This window comes from Hypanus sabinus, chromosome 17 (genome assembly GCF_030144855.1).
Source record: "Hypanus sabinus isolate sHypSab1 chromosome 17, sHypSab1.hap1, whole genome shotgun sequence".
Classification (NCBI taxonomy): Eukaryota; Metazoa; Chordata; class Chondrichthyes; order Myliobatiformes; family Dasyatidae; genus Hypanus; species Hypanus sabinus.
In genome coordinates this window covers 69,527,838-69,549,039 of record NC_082722.1, presented here as the reverse complement: position 1 = coordinate 69,549,039, position 21,202 = coordinate 69,527,838, and the positions used below count along the sequence as shown (strand labels likewise).

Here is a 21,202-nt window from a genome sequence, read left to right as displayed (position 1 = left end):
ATCTCCAGTGCTTCCTGGATGTTACAATGAATAATCAGTTTAAGCTGCTCCCTGAAATTTCTGGAGTATGACTGAAACTGTGACTGCCAAGTCCATTGAGAGCCTGATAAACTAAAGCTCTTAAATCTAATAATCCACTCAGTTGCTTCTCACAGCTACTTAAAAGTTATTTTGTATTACTTTCTCAAGTGCACAGGCGGATCTTGAGATGGAATGTGTGTGTTTCGACACACCCAAACTACCTCAATATGCTGCCACAGGAAAGCAGCATCCATCCTCAAGGACACCAGACATCTGGGCCATGTTCTCTTCTTGCTATAACCATCCGGTAGGAGGGACAGGAGCCTTAGGTTCCACAGCAGCAGGTTCAAAAACAATTATTACCCTTCAACCATCAGGCTCGTGAACTGATGTTGTTAACTTCACTTACTTCAACTCTGAACTGATTCTAGAACCTATAGACTCACTTTCAAGGACTCTATAACACATGCTCAGTATTATTTATTTAAGTATTTTTTTATTATTTGCACTGTGTCTTTTGCACATTGGTTGTTTGTCAGTCTTTGTTTATATATAGTTCTTCATAAGTTCTATTTTATTATTTTCCTTCAAATGCCTGCAAGAAAACGATTCTCCATGTGACATATATATACTTAGATAATGCATTTTCTTTGACTTTGACTTCAGGATCCTTAAAAACTTTATTGAAATTGGGCTGAAAATCTTCAGATTTGGATTCAATGCTTAGAAAACACAGGAAAAATATGCTGCTTGATTGTCCTATCGCAATTGACCAATAGCTGTTGAAGGACGTGATGTTCCTGGCTGCATGTCCACCTGACAAAGATAAAGCAGAGCGATTAATAATCTTATTCCTCCCTTCCTCATCCAAAGCAGTTGATGTAGTCCAGATGCTGCTTCCATTTATACTTAAGTCCAGATGCTGTAAGTCCAATACATCTTACATTAGAGCTTATGCATTTGGCCAGATACCAGATTGTGTACAGGTTCTGACAACTGATCCGCACTGATAATGAAAGACTGATCTGTTGACTTTGCAGATACAGTATACATTGCAGAGGTTTAGAGGACAGTGCAACAAAAAGAAACCTTCCCTCTCTCTCTCTTCAGGTCTTGTTTCATGAGCTCAGAGTGTATCACCGGCGCCATCTTGAAATCATTTGGTACACAGCCGCAACCTGAGAGTCCCCCCTGATTTAACTCCTCCTTTCCGTTGTGCAGGTTCCCACCCCGGAGATCCGAGCTCACAGTTTATACTTCGACCTTTCAGCCTATGGATTGGAGTTTGCCTCTTCCAGCAAGGAAGGACAGGGCTCGCAGCCTTCTGCTTTGAAATCGGGCTCCCACCTGAAGATATATGGCACCTTTCGGAACCGTTACATGGCGCTCGCCTGCCCGATGTCTGACTCCAAGGTCGTCAAATTCCTGCGTCACACTCCCAACTCATCAGTGAGTAGAAAGCCAAAAACTTGGGTTGTAATCTTGCATTGCTTTCTGTGTAGCAACCTGGTTGGTTTCAGCAGTGGTTTTGGCTTATTATTTCCTCTCCTGAGCCAGTCCCTCAAGTACTTCTGCAAATCTGTGCATAGAGTCATAGATCACCACTCCACAGACACAGACCGTTCAACCTCCAACCTCATGGCATGAATATCAATTTCTCCTTCTTGTAAACAAATGTTAACTCCCTCCCTTCCTCTGTTCCCTTTTACCTCTTCTCATCTGCCTATTACTTCTCCCTGTGTCCTCTCCTCCTTCCCTTTTTCCCATTGTCCACTCTTCTCCCCTATCAGATTCCATCTTCCCCAGCCCTTGGCGTTTTCCACCCACCTGGCTTCAACTATCACCTTCCAGCTATTCCCCCCCCCCCCCCACCACCTTTTCATTCTGGCATCATTCCCCCTTCCTTCTCAATTCTGAAGAAGGATCTCAGTCCAAAACATCAACTGTTTACTGCTTTCCATAGATGCTGCCTGACCTGCTGAATTCCTCCAACATTTTGTATGTGTTGCTTTGGATCCCCAGCATCTGCAGAGTTTCTTGTGTTTATAACAGGCTATTCATCCTATCTAATCTGTGCCCGTTTGGTTTTCTGCCTCGAACCATTTACTAACACCTAGACATCCCTTCATCCCCCTTTCATCCATGTGTCTACCCAAACTTCTCTTAAATTTTACAATTCAACATGCATCTACCACTTCCACTGGCAGCTCGTTCTGCTCTCACGTCACCCTGTGAGTGAAGAAGTGCTCCCTCAGACTTCACTTAAATATTTCACTTTTTACCCTCAACCTAGTTCTAGCCTCACCTAACCTGAGAGAGAAAAGCCTGCTTGCATTTACTCTATATGCACAGCCTTTGGAAGATGTCCTTGGTGTTGGGGAGGCTTGTGTCCATGATAGAGCAGGCTGAGTCTACAACCCTGCAAGTTCTTCTTTGGAAGAACTTCTTGATCTGTGCATTTGTAGCCGGCCATTGATATATTCAGTATATACATGGGAAATGCTGGAGTGGTCGGCAAAATAGTTCCTCACTGGTCATTTGAATTACTGATTAAGTGACATTAAAAGTATTAGAACCTCCTATGTCTGAAGTTTACAAGTTGTTTTGGAACATGGCTCTCTTAAATAGCTTTTTAGATGGATATGTTTTTCAAAACTTTTGCTTCATGTCATGGCTGGTCTGTCTAGGGTGGAGGGGGTGTGGAAGGGGTGATGGGGGCAGTGGACTGGAATAAAGCAGCTAGAATGGAGTTCTGTGTCAAGAGACTGCTGCAAATACCCGACTATCGGGTCAAGTCAGTTTAGGGAAAGGAGTTCATGTTGCAGGTGGATCATCTTGAATCAATACTGAGTGTGAAGGGATCAGTTGGGAGTCATGTAGTTCCATGAGATTTGTTCTGCTCCAACAAAACCTGATGTAAGATGTTTGGAGTGGCGTTGAAAATGAAAGTCAAAGCTTTGTCATCTGAAGAGCAGCCGCACGATCATCATTTGGTTTGTTCAATGCAAAGAAGGCAACATTGTCAGCATCATAAGGCAGCATGGCAGAGTACTCATTGGTGTAACGTTTCTGTGCCGGCAGTAAGACTGGGGTCCAATTCCCACTCTTCCTGCGAGGAGTTTGTAAGTTCCCCTCATGATGGTGTGGGTTTCCTCTGGGTGCTTTGGTTTCCTCCCACATGCCAAAGATGTTTGGATTAAAGTTGGTAACTAAGGGCATGTTATGTTGGCACCAGAAGCAGGGCAGCTGTTATGGGAAGATATGGGAGTCCAAAATATGCGTGTAACTTCGAGTTTACTTCAAATGAGGTGTGCACTTATCACATAAGAGCATGACGATGTATGCAATGTTTGATGCTTTATCTTTGGAAGGGTTGGTTCCATGGTTCTTTGTTTTGTGACTATTTGTGGAGAAGATGAATTTCAGGGTTGTATACTGCAAACATACTTTGATAATAAATGTAATTTGAATTTGAATATTTTTACATAAAACCCATAATTAATTATTTAAATAAACAAGTATGCTTTATCAAACAATATATACAAGATTACATAAATATTATTGAAATACTAAATATACACCAGCAACACTTGTGGGCTGCACCATGTATATGTCTGTCCTTGTTGATCTTTGACAAATAAAACACATTTCACTGTTTCAGTGTACATGTGACCAATAAAGCTAATTTTAAAAATCCTGTAACGTTATAAAAATGCAAAAAGAAGACTACACTGGAAAATGTGTAAAGATCTGCTTCACTTGGAATGACTGGACTATGGAGCTGGGAAGGGAAGCAAGAAAAGGACAGATCTCATTTGTACCTCTGAGAAATGTTGGATTGGGAATGGTTGCGGGTGGAGATGGAAGAGAATCAGGATGATACCATGGGAATTCTGAAAGGGAAGTGTCTGGTGGTAAAAGTTATGAAGGATGTGATTGCTGAGGTGGAAGATAAGGAATTCTTTTTTGGAATGGAAGGTGAGGGGACAACAAGAGTGAGGGAGAAATGGCAAAAGTGAGTTTGAGACCCCTGCCCGTGACAAGGAATGCTGCTACAAGAAAGCAGTATTCTTCATCAAGGACACCAGCATCCAAGCCATGCTCTCTTCTTACCACGGCTAATGGGAAGGAGTTACAGGATACTTAGCTCCCACACTATCAGGCTCAAAAACAGTTACTATCCTACAGCCATCAGTCATTGTGGATAATTGCAGTCACCTCAACACTGAACTGATTCCACAGCATATCAACTCACTTTCAAGGATTCTACAAATCATGTTCTCGATATTATCTATTTATCATATAGTACAAAAGACTTAGGCACATAGATACAGCCTAGATGCCTAAGACTTTTGCACAGTACTGCAGTGATTTTATGTATTGCACTGTACTGCTGCCACAAATGACAAATGTGAGTATTGATAAACCTGGTTCTGATTAGGGTCTCTACTGTGGATTGAAAGTGTGAAGGGGGCAGGGAGAGGGGAATCATGGTTGAGAAAAGGGAGAAGGATGAGGGGAGGGAAGTGGGAAGCACCAGAGAGACATTCTGTAATGATCAGTTGTTACTTACTCGTGACACATGACAGTGGTGCCCTTGTCATGTGACTGGGGTTGAAGCTGTACTGGTCTTGAGGTGATGGTCTTGTGATGGTGGAATGACGTCATTTTCCCGCCAGTAGAGATCATGTGACGGGTTTTTCTTACAGGTTAAAAAAGGTAGACCCCACCCTGTGAGGAGGGGCAGTTCGTGGCTGGATTTGCCAGGTTGACTTCATGCCACTGCGTGTTTTAAGTGATGACGCAGTTTAGTTGAAGGATGAAGTTTTTATTTAATGCCTAAAGTTTAAAAGGTCATTGCCAGCAGGTTCTTTATGATTCTGTTAGTTCGAGAAATTAGTGGAGTGAAGATTGGAAGTTCGGAAGTTAAAGATCGAGGAGAATCGCTTTCTACAGTGAAACGGGGGGCGACCTTTGTTTGATCCTTATTTGGAAGGATTTCGTTGACTATCTTCGTGTTAATCCTGGGTTTACCTAGAAAGGATTGAAGGTAGTGGAGAAGGAAAGGTCAGTGCCTTTAAGCCGTTCTGTTTCATAAATTCTTCGTGGGAAGTTCGACGTCGGTGATCAAAGCAAGCGACGTGAAAGAGAACCTAAATCGTCCTATAAAGTCTCTCCTTTTAAATGGACTGTGAGCATATCGAACTTTTGGCAATACCACTTTAAAGAATTATTTTTGGCAATGCCACTTTTAAAAACTGTTCTTGCAATATCACTTTAAGAACTGTTTGGGCTGCCGCTCAGCAGCTGTTTCCGGTTACGGTAGTGTTTGTTTACTTTTGGGGGGTTTGTTTTCTGTGTTTAATAAACGTGTTGTTTGTTATAAGAAACCCTTGCCGAACTCATATATTTATTGTTGCCTGAATACGTAACACAGTAAACAAATTGTTTGGAATCAAATGACCTGGTCTGGTGTTTCAGGGCTTAGTGCGTCTACACCCGCCCTAACCTTCCTGCCCGGCACTCCTTCTCTGCCGCCTATCCCACACCCCTCCCACATACTTGGCCCTCACTATTCCCAACATCCTTTGTTCCCACCAGATTTATAAACTCACTCTTTGCTCCAAGGTGACAAATACAGTACTGTGAAAAAGTCTTAGACACCGTAGTTATATATGTACCCAGGATTCTTGTGGAGTACTGTATCTATTTTTTGTATTTGCATAGTTTGTCTTTTTTTTTGCACATTGGTTGTTTGTGTGTTGTTTTTCATTGATTCTATTGTATTTCTTTGTTCTATTGTGAATGTCTGCAAGAAAATGAATTTCAGGGTAATATATGGTAACATGTATGTACTTCGGTAACAAATTGACTTCAAACTTTAAGCTGTGGTAGATGGGTAATTGTGGTTAAGGAAAAGATGCCTTTGGAAGCAGTGGTGCCATGGTAGCTACCATGGTAGAGCCGGAGCAACTGAAAGAATGGAAGGAATGAAGTACTTGCAGGGAGCAAGTTGTGTGAAACCATAGTCCAGATAGCTATGGGAGTCAGCCATCTTATGATGGATGCTGGTTGATAGTCATCTGGTGAAATGGAGCTGTCAAGAAAGGGGAGAGTCAGATATGGAATGAAAGAGCAGGTCAGAAACTGGCAACAGCAGTATTATTGAATTCTACAGCAGCATGGGAAGCAGTATTAATAAAATCGAGAATGTGTGGGGAAAAAAGTGAGGGAGAGCATTGAATTGGACGAAAACAAGTATTATTACCAAATATCTCAGAGCAAAGCATAACTTGTACCTTTAAAATTTTCCACCTAACCTTCCATTGAGCTATCTGGTCTCCTGAATGGTGATAGATTGGGAAAAAGAGAAGTGTAATGAGAGTTGTATCCCTGTACATTAATCACTGAAAGCTAACACTGAGCTGCAGTGAGCACTTAGGAAGATTAGGCTTCATTGCAAGAGGCTTAGAGCTCAGGAGAGAGGATTTCTTGCTGCAGCATAAGGTTTCAGTGAGTGCCCATGTAGGGTTTGATGTGCTGTTAGTCTCCATATTGAAGGAATGATGTTCTTACCATTGAATGAACGCAAAGAAATTCACCAATCTGCTTCCTGGGATGGGAGGACTGATGGAGTGGGTCAATTAGGCCTTTTTAAAAGCTTAGGAATAATGGTGGATCTCATTGAAATTTATAAAGGTAGATTGGATAGAAAATTCGGGTTCATTTATTTCAAAGATCAGAGTAAAATTTATTATCAGCGTACATACATGTCAGCACGTACAACACTGAGGTTCTCTTTCTGCATTTATCATTTTTCACATGTACATAGCAACATATGGGACATGTGTCATTTGCGTGAGCAACCAAGGATGCGCTAGGGGCAGCCCTTGTGTGTTGCTGCACAATCCATCACCCACAATATTCAACAGAACAACACGAACAGAACACAACAAAAGCACAATGGTGTAGCAGTTAGCACAACACTATCACAACTCTGGGCGTCAGAGTTTGGAGTTCAATTCCGCCGCCATCTGAAAGAAGTTTGTATGTTATCTAAGCGACTGAGTGGATTTTCTCCTCGTGCTCAGTTTCCTCCCACAGTCCAATGGTATACAGGATAGTAGGTTAATTGGTCATTGTAAATTGTCCTGTGATTAGGCTTGTGTAAAGGGGGTGGGTTGATGGGCAATGCCACTTGTTGGGCAGGATGGGCTGCATCTCTAAATAAAATAAAATAAAGAAAGAAAGATGTTCCCAGACACTGAAGAATTCAAAAACTATGCCCACTGCTTCAGAATATAGGGTTTGCTGTTTCAAACATATCTGTAGGAATTTCTTCAGTCAGTGATGGAACTTTAAAACCGGCAGAACGTAATGGATTTTAAGTGATTATTAACGAAGAGCTGGGGGAACTCAATGGATCTGGCAGCGTCTATGAAGGGAAATGAACTGTTAATATATTGCAAACACGAGGAAATCTGCAGATGCTGGAAATTCAAGCAACACACACAAAATGCTGGTGGAACACAGCAGGCCAGGCAGCATCCATAGGGAGAAGTACAGTCGATGTTTGGGGCCGAGACCCTTAGTCAGGACTAGGGTCTTGGCCCGAAACGTCAACAGTGCTTCTTCCTATAGATGCTGTGTGGCCTGCTGCGTTCCACCAGCATTTTGGGTGTGTTGTAAATATATTGAGTCAGTACCTTTCATTTCTAAGTTTTGCCAAATATGTTGACTAACATGAAGCTTCTGAATCCAATATGTCAGCTGTTTAACTCCACAGATTCTGCCTAAACTGATGGGTTTCTTCAGCAGTTCATAAACACAAGAGATTATTTTGATGGTGGAAACAATGCATACAAAATGCTAGAGGAACTCAGCAAGTCAAGCTGCATCTATGAGAGGAGATAAACAGTTACGTTTTGTGTCAACACTGTTTATCAAAACTGAATGGAAGGGGCCAGAAGCCGGAGGTGGGGAGTGAGGGGAAATAATACAAGTTGGTAGGTGAGACCAGGTGAACGGGAAGCTGGGAGAGGGGGAGGTGAAGTGTGAAGCCGAAAGGTGATTGGTGAAAGAGGTAAAGGGCTGAAGAGAAGGATTGTAGTAGTGGAAGACAGTAAACCAGTCTAGTAGGGGAAGAATGGGAGGGAGGAAAAGGGATGAGAAGGTAAAAAGAATGGGGAATGGAAAAAGAGAAGGGGAGGGGTAGTAGTTACCAGAAGTTAGAAAATTCAATGTTTATGCTATCATGTTGGAGGCTACCCAGAGAGAATATGATTCTTTTTTATTGTTTGTTGAGGTACAGCTCAGAGTAGACCCTGTGCTGCCCAGCACCCCCTGACTTAACCATGGCCTAATCATGGAACAATTTACAATGACCAATTAACCTAGCAACTGGTATGACTTTGAATTGTGGGAGGAATCCAGAGCACCTGGAGGGAACCTATATGGTCATGGGGAGAACGTACAAACTCCTTACAGGCAGCGGCGGCAATTGAACCCGTGTCACTGGTACTGAAAAGTGTTGTGCTAACGATTATGCTCTCATTGTGCCCCACAACCTGAGTTTTGCTTCATTGTGGCACTAGAAGAGGCCATGGGCAAACATGTCGGAATGGGAGTGGAAAGTCACGTTGAAGTAGGTGGCCAGTGGGAGATCCTGTGTTTTGCTGCACTCCTGCTTTTCTGCTTTTATCTACCTGGACCGAGCTCTCTCCAAAGAGGCCTCCTCCAGCAGACTTGCAAAAGTAACGGCTGTCATTATCCTAGGGGCGATGTCTCCAATGTATAATTGGAGAAAGTTGGTTTTCTGTACTCTTTAAATGTAGGACATCTCCAATCCCAGGAAACCCATGTCTTCTGGGTAATATTTAGCTTTTGCAAGGAAATCTGCTGAATAAAAAGCAACTTGCAGGAGGTAACAGAAAGTGCAGATCAATAAGCATTAGAGCTATGCCTTAGCCACCCTGCGCATTCTGCCTAATTAAAACTTCACCTCATTCTGTTTAGCTATTGTGACACAAGGGCCGATTAATTACGGATTTTTTTTCTTCATATTTTCTGACGTACATAGAGAAGCTGTGGCATAGCTTGCCTCCGGTCATCCATCCATGTTGATATAATTATTGTTTGTGTAGAAACACTGATGATGTCATGCCTGCAGACTGTTCACTGATTGGGTCATTAAAATATTAGCTGTGGACACGTACGCATTTGGTTACCTAGTAACCACAAAGCAACCAGTCTCTAAGATAGCAGAGTTTGAAAAGGACACGGCTGTTAAGAAATTGCCAGCAAATTATTGGTGAATGTGGAGAGGAAAAGAATTGTCAGGCTGTTTAATTGATCAATTGATTCCCAAGCTCAATCTGAGTTGAGGCTCTCGAAACGTTCCTGTGGAGTTTTTGGTGGCTAAGCAATGTGATACGGTGCTGTCAGCATCTGATTTACCTCAGAAGATGTCTATCTCAATGTTGATTGATGCTTGGAGCTGTACAGCAGCAAAGCCGTAACTTCAGCCCACTAAGTCCATAGGAACCATCAGCCAGTAATCCTACACTCATCGTAATGCTGTCCCACATTCAACTCCCCCTGACCTTATCAGTCCTAATATTGTAGGGGTGATTAACTTGCCATAAGTCAAAGGGGGATAGACGATACATAATAAATGTAGGACACTAAGGAATATCGATAAACAAAGAGATGGGAGGTCCAGGCCCATAGTTTCCTGAAAATGGCAACCTACATTCAGTGGTCACTTTATAGGGTACACCTGTGAGTACAATGAACTGTAAGTATCCAATCAGCCAATCAAGTGGCAGCAACTCAATGCAGATACTGTCAAGAGTTTCAATTGGTATTCAGACCAAACATCAGAATAGGGAAGAAATGTAATTGATGTAACTTTGACCATCGAATAATTGTTGGTGCCAGACTGGGTGGTTGAGTATCTTAGAAACCGCTGTTCTCCCGGGAGTTTTACACAATCTCTAGAATTTACAGTGTATGAAAAACAAACAAAAAAATCCTGTGGGCGATAGTTCCTTGGACAAAAACACCTTGTTAATGAGAGAGGTCAGAGGAGAATGGCCAGACTGGTTCAATCTGGCAGGAAGGTGACAGTAACTCAAATAAACATGTGTTACAACAGTGTGTGAGAAGAGCGCCTCTGAATGCACAACACATTTAACATGAAAGTGGATGGGCTACCGCAGCAGAAGTCCACCAATATACTGTACATGCAGGAGATACCTAATAAACCGCACACTGAGTACACTTTCAGGGAAGAAAGGTTATGGCATGCTTTCCTTCATGGGCCAGGACACAATAGAAGATCTGAGATGTTCTGTTGCAATTTTACAAAAAGCTGAAAAGGCTGCAGTTCTACTTGACACACTAATGGAAGGATTTTCTTGTGCTGGGAAGAGTCAGAGTCAGATTTATTATCACTGACATGACATGAAATCTGTTGATTTGATTTGCACGGCAGAAGTGCAATGCAGAGGTGTAAAGTTTCACCTGGATATTGGCTGGATTGGAGGACTGTAACTGTGGGGAGAGATTTGATAGGCTGAGTTTATATTTCCTGGAACAAAAGAAGCCCCCCCCCCCCCCCCACCACCTTGATGGTAGTAATGAGAACGGAGGGAGATGGATCAAATGCAGGCAGTCTCCACTGATACCGGTTCTTTTTCCACTCTCGGGCTTTGGAATAATGGAGCTGGACATGGGGTCGTTTTCCACTCTCGTGCCTCAACGTGACATCCATCCCTTGCAATAACCATCCTGGTGAAGGCTATACCTGCAATTAAATCACCGAATCCTTCCCTAATATGATAGAAAAATAGTATTCATGTGAATAAGCAACAGGGGGTTTCCAGGGTTTTGGAAAGAGTAATTATAATAATATTGTTTATAACTTTATTTATAGAGCACCAGACAAACACTAAAGAAACGGCAGGTTTGCAGCCCTGAGGTCGCAGCCAATTGAGGCACGGGAGGATCCAAAGTGCTTTACTTCCAACCACACCTCATTTGAAGCATCAGGCTGCAACTTTGCCACTTCTTCAGCGTTTGTCTGGTTTATGAGGCCAAGTTGCTAGTGAGATGTTCAACTTAGCTCAGGTGGAACTCATGCAAGGAACCGGCTGGATTCGAACCTGGGACCCCTCACCCTGAAGCCTGGTGTGGATGCCACTACAGCACCGGCACAGACCACAAAGTACTTTACAATGGGATAAAGGTATAAATATGAAAATAAAACAAAAATATAAATAAACATGAACATAAAAGACAAAAAGACGTTAATTAAAAGCAAACTTAAATAAGTAGGTTCTGAGCTGGTGTTTAAAAGTGTCAACTAAATCTGCATCCCTTATAAATTTAGGTATTGAATTTCACAGTTTCAGAGTGAAGTTCCCATATCTCAGAAACTGCTGATCTCCTGGGCTTTTCATGCACAACCGTCTCTAGCATTTAGAGATAACCATGCAAAAAAAAAACAAAAAAAATCTACTCAAAGTTACTTCTGTGGGCAAAAGCACTTTGTTCATGGAGAGGTCAGAGGAGAATGACCAGACTGGTTCAGGGTGACACGAAGGCAACAGTAAATCGCATAATCACATATTACAACAGCGGTGTGCAGAAGAGCATCCCTGAACACACAACACTTCAAATCTTGAAGTGGATGGGCTACAGGATGTGGGGTATCAGGATGGTGTAACTACAGCACTGCTACAGCTTGGTGTGCTGTAGTTCAAAGTTCAATTCCAGCATCCTCTGTAAGGAGTTTATATGTTCTCCCCATGACAACATGGGTTTCTTCCGGGTGCTCCGATTTCCCCCCACTGTCCGAAGACGTACCAGTTAGTAGGTTTATTTGTCATTATAAATTGTCCTGTGATTTGTTAACTAGGTGAGTTGTCGGGCAATGGGGCTCTTTAGGCTGAATGCGCTTGTTCTTCACTCTTTAAATAATCAAATACACGAGGAGGTACTTAATAAAGTGGCCAGTGAGTGAAAATGACTTGGTTATTATATGAAATAAATAGAGCAGAAACTTTATCCTTTGCAAATATTTGTTGGATACATTTTACTGAAAACAGCATGCTTCAATTAACTCAATGAAATCCCCATAAGGTTATGTAGCGAAAGCTTAGCCTCATTCTTCAAGGTATAATGGTAACATTCAGTTTTGCTAATGAGGCTTGTTGACTTCTGATTACTTTTCTATCAGCCCATGGTCTGCCATGTGAAACAGACTGCATAAATTAGCCCCTAATTGACAATTCCCCCCCCCACCAAAAAAAAGATACAGTTTTCTTGATTATCTCTGTCAGCAGCCCTGCCTCATGTGGCAGACTGCAGGTCAACCGAAAAGTAAGCAAAAGTCAACTGATATTAGTGAAGCTTAATGTTGCCATTGTGGAATGATAAATGAGATCAAACTGCAGTTGCCATAATTAGAGTTGGGTTGTAATCCATCTGGACCACTCCTCACCAATGCTCCCTCCAATTTGTAATGAACAGTATGTGCAAAAATCTTGTGCTGTGCAATCTTTTCCCCACTGACAACAGCATGCGTGCACTCAGTTTTTAAGCAGACATAAGCCTGAATCTATTCTAACGATGATAAACTGCCGTCCAGTTTGTTGTTTATTCTGTAAAAGAAATAAAACAATATGCATCAATGAGTCCTATTTCTCATATACTATATGATAGCATGTACTAATATCGATCTTATAATACAGTTAAATAACATTGTCTGCATCAGAAACTAACTGGAAGAGGTAACATGATTGTGTATGATCCAAATTATCCAGAACCAAGTGACAACCTTTTGAGCACAGTTTAAGTTCCTTTATGCAGTAGTAGCAACAATCATTGCTTCTTACACTCAGCCACGATGACTCCACAGTCCCTTTAACTCTTTACTGGATTCACAATCAGAATCAGGTTGATTACCACCAACTTGTGTGGCATGAAATTTGTTCTGTGGCAACAGTAGAATGCAAAGTCATTAGATTACGATAAATTACCAAAGAAATAGAGCAAGCAAACATAATGTGTTAGCATTCATGGATTTGTGGACTCTTCAGATTCCTGAATCATTTAGTGTAGGTGTTCAGGCTCCTCTACCTCCTCCCTGATAGTGGTAATGAAAAGAGGGAATGTTCTGGCTGGGGAGGGTCCTTAGTGATGGATGCTGCCTCCTAAAGGCATTGCCTCTTGAAGATGTCCTCAATGGCAGAAAGGCTTATGCACATGATGATTCTACAACCCTCTATGGCCTCTTGCGATGCTGTACATTGGAGACTCAGTACCATACTGTGGTGCAACCAATCGGAATGCTGTTCATCACACATCTATAGAAATGTGCAGGTGCCTTTGTTGATACACCCAACCTCCTTAAACTCCGAATGAAGTAAAGTTGTTTGTGTGTCTTCTCCAGGATTGCATCAATATATTGTGTCCTGGACAGACCCATAGAGATGTTGACATCCAGGAATTTAAAGACCACAAGATATAGGAGCAGAATTAGGCCATTTGGCTCATCAAGTCTGCTCCGCCATTCAATCATGGCTGATCCTTTTTTTTAATCTCCTCCTCAACCCCAGTCTCTGGGCTTTTCCCCATCACCTTTGATGCTACGTCCAATCAAAAACCTATCAATCTCTGCCTCAAGTACAGCCCGTGACCTGGCCTCCATAGCTGCAAGTGGCAACAAATGTCACAAACTCACCACCCTTTGGCTAAAGAAATTTCTCTGCATCTCTGTTTTGAAAGTGTACCTTCTACCCTGAGGCTGTGCCCTCTTAGACTCTCCACCATGGGAAATATCCCTTCCACATCTACTCTGTCTAGGCCTTTCAACATTCAAAAGGTTTCAATGAAATCCCCCCTCATCCTTCTGAATGCCAGCAAGTACCGACCCAGAGTCATTAAACATTACTCGTATGATAACCCTTTAATTCCTGGAATCATCCTTGTGAACCTCCTCTGGCCCCTCTGCAATGCCAGCACATCTTTTCTAAGATGAGGGGCCCAAAACTGTTCACTATACTCATGGTGAGGCCTCACCAGTGCCTCAAAGCCACAGCATCCCATCCTTGCTCTTGTATTCCAGACCTCTTGAAATGAATGCAAACATGGCATTTGCCTTGCTCACTACTGACTCAACCTTCAAGTTAACATTTAGGGTGTTCTGCACAAGGACTCCCAAGTCCTGTTGCATCTCAGATTTTTGGATTACCTCTCTGTTTAGAAAATAGTCCGCACATTTATTTCTACTACCATAGTGCATGACCATGCAATTTCCATCATTGTATTTCATTTTTAAAGCTGCTGTCCATTTCTACTGCTGAATCCTAATGAGAACTGGTGTCTATTCTCCTAACTTCCCCTTCCTGAAGTCCACAATCAGTTCTTTGGTCTTACTGACACTGAGTGCAAGGTTGTTGTTGTGACACTACTGAACCAGCTGCCCTATCTCACTATTGTACGCTCCTCGATGCCGTCTGGGATTCTGCCAACAACAGTGGTGTCATCAGCAAATTTGTAGGTGCCATTTGAGTTGTGCTTAGCTATACAGTCTCGAGTCTAGAGAGAGTAGAGCAGTAGGCTAGCACTTATCCTTGAGTTGTGCCTGTGTTAATTTTCATTGTGGTGGAGATGTTATTACCAATTCACACTCACTGCGGTGTCCGGATGAGAAAGCTGAGGATCCAGTTGCAGAGGGAAGTACAGAAGTTCTGCTTTTCTCTAGGTTGTGGCAATTCCAGGGAGCAGAGCTCAGAGTATGACAGCTAAATGTAACAACAAACAATCTGCTTGTGGGACTAAGTGCATTGTACAGTATCTGTGGTGGGAAAGGAATTTTGTTGACGTTTCATGTCGGTACCCTACATCAGGACTTGGTTATTCACAGATGCTGTTTGACCCGTTGAGTTTCTCCAGCAAATTGACTGTTGTTCCAGATTCCAGCATCTGTGGGCTCTTATATCTCCACCTGATAATGAAATATCTGGTGACTTATCCTTTGGCTGTGTGTTTGCTATTGGACCTTTGACAAAAATACCATTGTTAACAACTTCCATCCCTAACCAGAGCTTTTAAAAAGTTGGAATTAAAATCTAAACTCAGCCATTTTTTTGTTGTTGGCTAGAAAGAATTACCTTTCCCCAGGTATTACCTTTTCTATTCTTAGACTATTCAATAGAATCGGGGAAATCTAGTAGCTGTGTACACAGTTATTTAGTTCGTGAATTCACATGCTTGTTCGTTGACCACGAGACCATGAGATATAGGAGCAGAATTAGGTAATTTGTCTCATCAAGTCTGCTCCACCATCTTATCATGGCTGATCCAGTTTTCCTTTCAGCCCCAATGTCTTGCCTCCTCCAGAAAAGGCTCCATTTTTTCCCACTCTGTCTCCTGCCAGTCAGCCACTGCTTTATCCATACTAGGATATTCCCTGTAATACCACGGGCTCATAGCTTGTTAAGCAGCGTCATGCGTGGCACCTTGTCAAAGGCCTTCTGACAATCCAAGTACACAACATCAATAGATACTCCTTTGTTTATCCTGCTTGTTATTTCTTCAAAGAATTCTAATTGATTTGTCAAGCAAGACTTTTCTTTGAGGAAACCACGGCCCATCTTATCATGTGCCTCCAAGTATCCCAAAGCTACATCCTTAATAATCGACTGCAACATCTTCCCAACCACTCAGGTCAAACTAACTGGTCGAGAGTTTCCTTTCTTCTCTCTCCCTTCCCAAAGAGTGTTGAGATTATAAAGGCACTTGTTAGTAGAGATTCTCTCATTGACCAACAGGTTATTGTTGCTGGGGGGGGGGGGGGGGTTCCCTTGTTAACACTGACATAACTGAAAGATAAACAATTTTGCCATTAAGTTTAGCAAAGATATTCAAATGAATGTGGCGATGCTTGATGGACCAGCTTAGAAAACTGAGGGGCTGGATAAAAAATGTTTCAAGATTTGGTAGTATTTATTGTGTTTGTCATACTATCGAGACATAGTCTTGACCAATTTGTTTCTTCAATTTTAATATTCAAGTCAGTTTCCCATTTTTGTCTTGACTTACAGATTCCTTGTTTAATTGCCTGTTTTTGAATCAAACTATACATACAAGAAATAATTTTTTTAGTTTTTCCTTTTTGAATTAAAGTTTCTATTTCATTAGATTTCGGCAATAACATTGTTTGACCCAGTTTTTCTCTTAAATAAGCCCTTAATTGGAAGTAACAAAAAAGAGTGTTGTTTGATATTTTATATTTATTCTTTAATTGATCAAATGACATTAATATATCTTCAAAACAATCTACTATATATCTAATCCCTTTTTGAAACCAATTATATAAAAGTTGATTATCCATTGTAAATGGAATAAGTCTATTTTGAATTAAAGATCTCTTTGCTAATAAAGAATTCCTTATTTCATCATCAACATTTATCTTATTCCATAAAGCAATCAGATGTTTTAATATAGGAGTTTGTTTCTCTTCCCGTATCCATTTAGATTCCCATTTATATATAAAATCTTCTGGTGTATTTTCTCCTATTTTATCTAGTTCTATTCTAATCCATGCCGGTTTATCTTTATCAAAAAAAGATAAAGATTAGTGCAATATAATTTTTTACATCAATTATATATTACACCACAAAAATAAATAAATTAAACCCAAATTTATCTGATCAGTGTTTCCAATGCAACCAAGAAATTGGTACTTTTTTACATTCTCCTTGGTCTTGTTCTAAAATTCAACCTTTTTGGATAAATTTAAGAGTTTTACTGGAACAAATTATTGGAACACAACTTCCGCATAACCCAATATTATTTTTATTAGGTGATATTGAAGGGATAAAACCGAAACCCAAATTGAATAAATATCAGAAAGAATTAACAAAAATTGCACTGGCAGTAGCCAAAAATGCTATTGCAGTTACTTGGAAATCAGATTCATACTTAAGTATAGATAGTTGGAAGAATGAAATTTTCAGCTGTATCCCACTTGAAAAAATTACTTATAATTTAAGAGATAAATATGAAACATTTTTGTAAATTTGGCACTCTTATTTACAAAAGACAGGATTAAATATATAGGTGCTCCAAAGATAAAATAATTGGTTATTTGGGGAAAGAAATAAATATATATACTGAAGCTATTATGAACTCCTTGGTGCAGGTGGGGATCTCCCGATATCCAGACATTCTTTCTTTCTTTCCATTTTCTTCTTTTTCTTTTTCTTTCCTTCTATAGGGATGTTAGGGGGGAAAGGGGAAGGGTAGATTTTTTTTTCTTTCTGTAATCATTTGAAAACTCAATAAAAAATAATAATAAAAAAAAGATTTGATAGTATTCTATCCAGGAGTGCACAGAAACCCAGGATAATCTGCAAGGTGAGAAAGCTGGGAATGCACTGGCCCACACAATGATGTCAGTGGGATTTTCTCTTCCCCTCAAAGAAACAGAACTAGGTTTATTATCATTGACATGCATTGTGAAATATGTTTTACATCAGCTGTATAGAGCAATACATAAAATATACTCTAAAGTAAGACTCAGGTTGGAAGAGCAGTACCTCATGTTCTATTTGGGTAGCCTCCAAACTACTGGCATGAGCATCAATTTCTCCAACTTCCAGTAATTTCTCCCCATTCCCATCCTTCCTGTTTTCCATTCTCTTCTCTTTACCTCCTCCTCCTCCTTCCCTGGTCCACTGTCCTCTCCTATAATAGTCCTTTTTCAACCCTTTATTTCTTCCACCTATCACCTCCCAGCCTCTTACTTCATTCCCCCCTCCCCCCACCGCAATCATCCATCTTCCCCCCACACGTAGTCTCACTTATAGGTACTGCCTGATCTGCTTAAAACATAGAGAATTTACAGCACATTACAGGCTCTTCAGCCCACAATGCTGTGCTGACCATGTAACCTACTCTAGAAGCTGCCTAGAATTTCCCTACTGCATAACTCTTTATTTTTCCAAGCTTCATGTACTTATCTAAGATTCTCAGACAACATCCTATTGTGTTCGCGTCTGCCACCTTCGCACCCACAACTCTTGTGTGCGGGGCTCTATATTACCCTTGTTTGGTAATTTCTGTGACACTCCACCCACATAGAATAGACAAATATGAATAAACGATGTACCAGGACCCATGTAGTTTGAATGGTTGTCTTATTGTTGCACTTGAGAGGATTCTAATTATTTTTCCAGCAGATCCAACTTACTGAAGGAACATCCCAGCATGACAAATTGAAAACTTTGCCTTAAAAAGTCCTCCGGACAGAACTGGTTTAACAAAAGTAATTGCACTAACTTGGAAACTGGAATTGATACAGAGTCAATGTTCTTGTTTCATCTCCCAAAATAGAAAATTTTGTACAGTAACCTAACACAAGTGCTTGTACTGAACGTACTAAAATGTCCCCATGTTAATGAGTCTAAAGTAAACATGAAATGGAGATTTAATGAGTGCTTTGTTTCCAAGTGTTTTGTCTCATTGCTTGATTTAGATAGGGGGGGCTTGATTGACACAGTACCTTCCACTTCCCAACAAAATGTTACAAAATACTTAACAGTTGATGAAATACTCATCACATCAGGGGCCAAAAGGAGATCTGATGGAAGCACGTAAAGCTAATGGAGGCTCGGATAAAGTAGATGGTTAGCTTTTTTTCTCACGGGTAAAAATGTCAAATACAGGAAGAGAGGGGAATTTCCAAACTTGCAAGGCACGTTTTTTTGCAGTTGTTCATGACTAGAATGCCCTACTGGAGGTGGGGTTTGGGGGTAGGTGATAGAACTGGTAGTGATTTTTAAGAAAGTTCAAAGTAAATTTATTATCAAAGTACTAATATGTCACCATATGTACAACCCTGAGATAGATCTACTTGCAGCATACTCACTAAATCCGTAATAGAATAATAACCATAATAGAATCAATGAAAGGCGTTCAGCCAGTGTGCAAAAGACAACAAGCTGTGCAAATACCAAAAAGAAATAAATAATATTCATAAATAAACAAACAATAAATGTCAAGAACATGAGATGAAAAGTCCTTGAAAGTGAGTCCATAGGTTACAGGAACATTTCAGTGACAGGGCAAATGAAGTTGAGTGAAGTTTGATTTTTTTTGAGATAGGGCATGGAGTCAGCTCTTCTGGCCTTTGAGCTATGCTGCCTAGCAACCCCTAATTTGATCCTAGCCTAGTCACGGGACAACTTACAATGACCAACTTAACCTACCAACCAGCATGCCTTTGAGTTGTGGGAGGAAATCAGAATAACCAGAGCAATCTCTTACAGTCGCGGGGAGTATGTACCAACTCCTTATATGAAGTGGTGGGAGTAGAACTCGGTCACCTGTACTGTTAAATGTGCTAGCCACTATGCTACCGTGCGCCCTACGGTATCTCAAAATTATCCCTTTTAATTCAAGAGTCTGATGGCTGAGGGGTAATAACTGTTCCTGAACCTGGTGGTGAGTTCTGAGACCCCGTAACTTCTTCCATGATGGCAGCAGTGAGAAGAGAACATGTGCTGGGTGGTAGGGGTCCCTGATGATGGATGCTGCTTTCATGTGACAACATTTCATGTAGACGTGCTCAGAGGTGTAGAGGTTGTGATGGACTGGGCAATATCCATTACTTTGTGTAGGGATTTTCACTTCAAGGGCAATAGTGTTTCCATACCAGGCTGTGATGTGGCCAGTCAGTATACTCTCCACCACACATCTATAGAAGTTTGTCAAAGTTTTAGATTATTTTGATTATTTTGAATCTTCACAAACTCCTAAACTTGAACCGATGGGAATAGAGCAACAGGGAACATATACAGGCAGGTGGGATCAGTTTAATTTGGCAACATGGTCGGTACAGGTATCATGGGCAGAACAGCCAGATCCTGTGCTGTACTGTTCTATGTTCTTTTAAATGGGGCCGATGATATAGCTTAAGATGCTCAGCAGTCGAAAGATGTCCCTAGCAAGGTTCCACAAACAACAACATGAAAATGGTTAGCATGTTGGTCAAAAGCTGAATATTAACTGAGTTTAATAAAAACACAAAATGCTGGCAGAACTCAGCATGCCAGATGGCATTTATGGGAGGAGGTAGTGATGACGTCTTGGGCCGAAACCCTTCATCAGGTTTTTATTTATTTCCAACATCTGCAGATTCACTCATGTTGCCTATTAACTGAGTTTGCTGTAATAACTCCCAGAATATTGACCTCAGGATGTAGAACTGTACAGCATAGTACTGGTCCTTCAGTATATGATGTTGTGTTGCCCTTACTCAACTTAACTTACTCCAAGATCAATCTAACCTTCTCTCCTACTTAGGCCACTATTTTTCTATCATTCATGTGCCTAAGTGTTTCTGAGGTGTCACTGATGTATTTGCTTCTACAACTACACCTGGCATGATGTTCTACACAACCACCACTCTCTGTTTAACCAAAAACTACACTTGACATGCCCCCTATACTTTTTACCAATCACCTTAAAGTTATGCCACCTCGTATTTACAATATCTGCCCTGAGAAAAAGTCTTTGGCTGTCCACTCGATCTAGGCATCTTATCATCTTGTATATCTCATATCAAGATTATGTTAGATCTTTTATATCTATCTAAATTTTCTTTGTCTTGGCACGTTACCGCCAACAGTGCAGTATTCCCTCAGTGCCACTCTACAATGTCCAGTCTAGATGTCCCGACGCAGGGTTTCAACGTCGACTAATCCCTTTCCTCCACAGATGCTGTTCGACCCGCCGAGTCCCTCCGTCAGGCTGAGAAAGTTGGGCTGAAGTCTCAGGGAAAGAATCAGAGCCAGGAAACTTCCGTCTCAAGTTTTCACCAACTAAGTGCAGTTAATGGTATTTAAGATGTAGCGTAAGATAGCCCACCCTTCATTGAATGTCTCTCTTATAATATTATGGCTGGAGCTCCACTTGAGTTGCATAGTTTCTATTCTGGACTTTTTTGTAGACCTTTCGCAGTGCTTATGGTGTGTTTCTGTGCCTTGGAATTAGTCAAATTCCTTCTGTAAGCCCATGTCCACAAGTGGGTTGAGAATGCGTAATGTATCTATGTGCCACATATGTTTTCAACCCAAACACTACCAAAACAGATGGAGCACACTGAAGA

At 41.1% G+C, this 21,202-nt stretch overlaps 1 protein-coding gene across 2 annotated transcripts in view; it reads left to right on the top strand.

Annotated features, from left to right (window-relative positions):
• si:dkey-234i14.6 (uncharacterized) overlaps positions 1-21,202 on the top strand; it is a 123,678-nt gene that overhangs the window by 87,738 nt on the left and 14,738 nt on the right. Inside the window, exon 3 of one of the 2 annotated variants that reach the window (XM_059993267.1) lies at positions 1,243-1,470. The exons of the other annotated variant lie outside the window; for it this stretch is intronic. Coding sequence (XP_059849250.1) covers positions 1,243-1,470 — 228 coding nt within the window. The remainder of the gene's footprint in view (positions 1-1,242; positions 1,471-21,202) is intronic. 2 annotated transcript variants of the gene reach the window in all.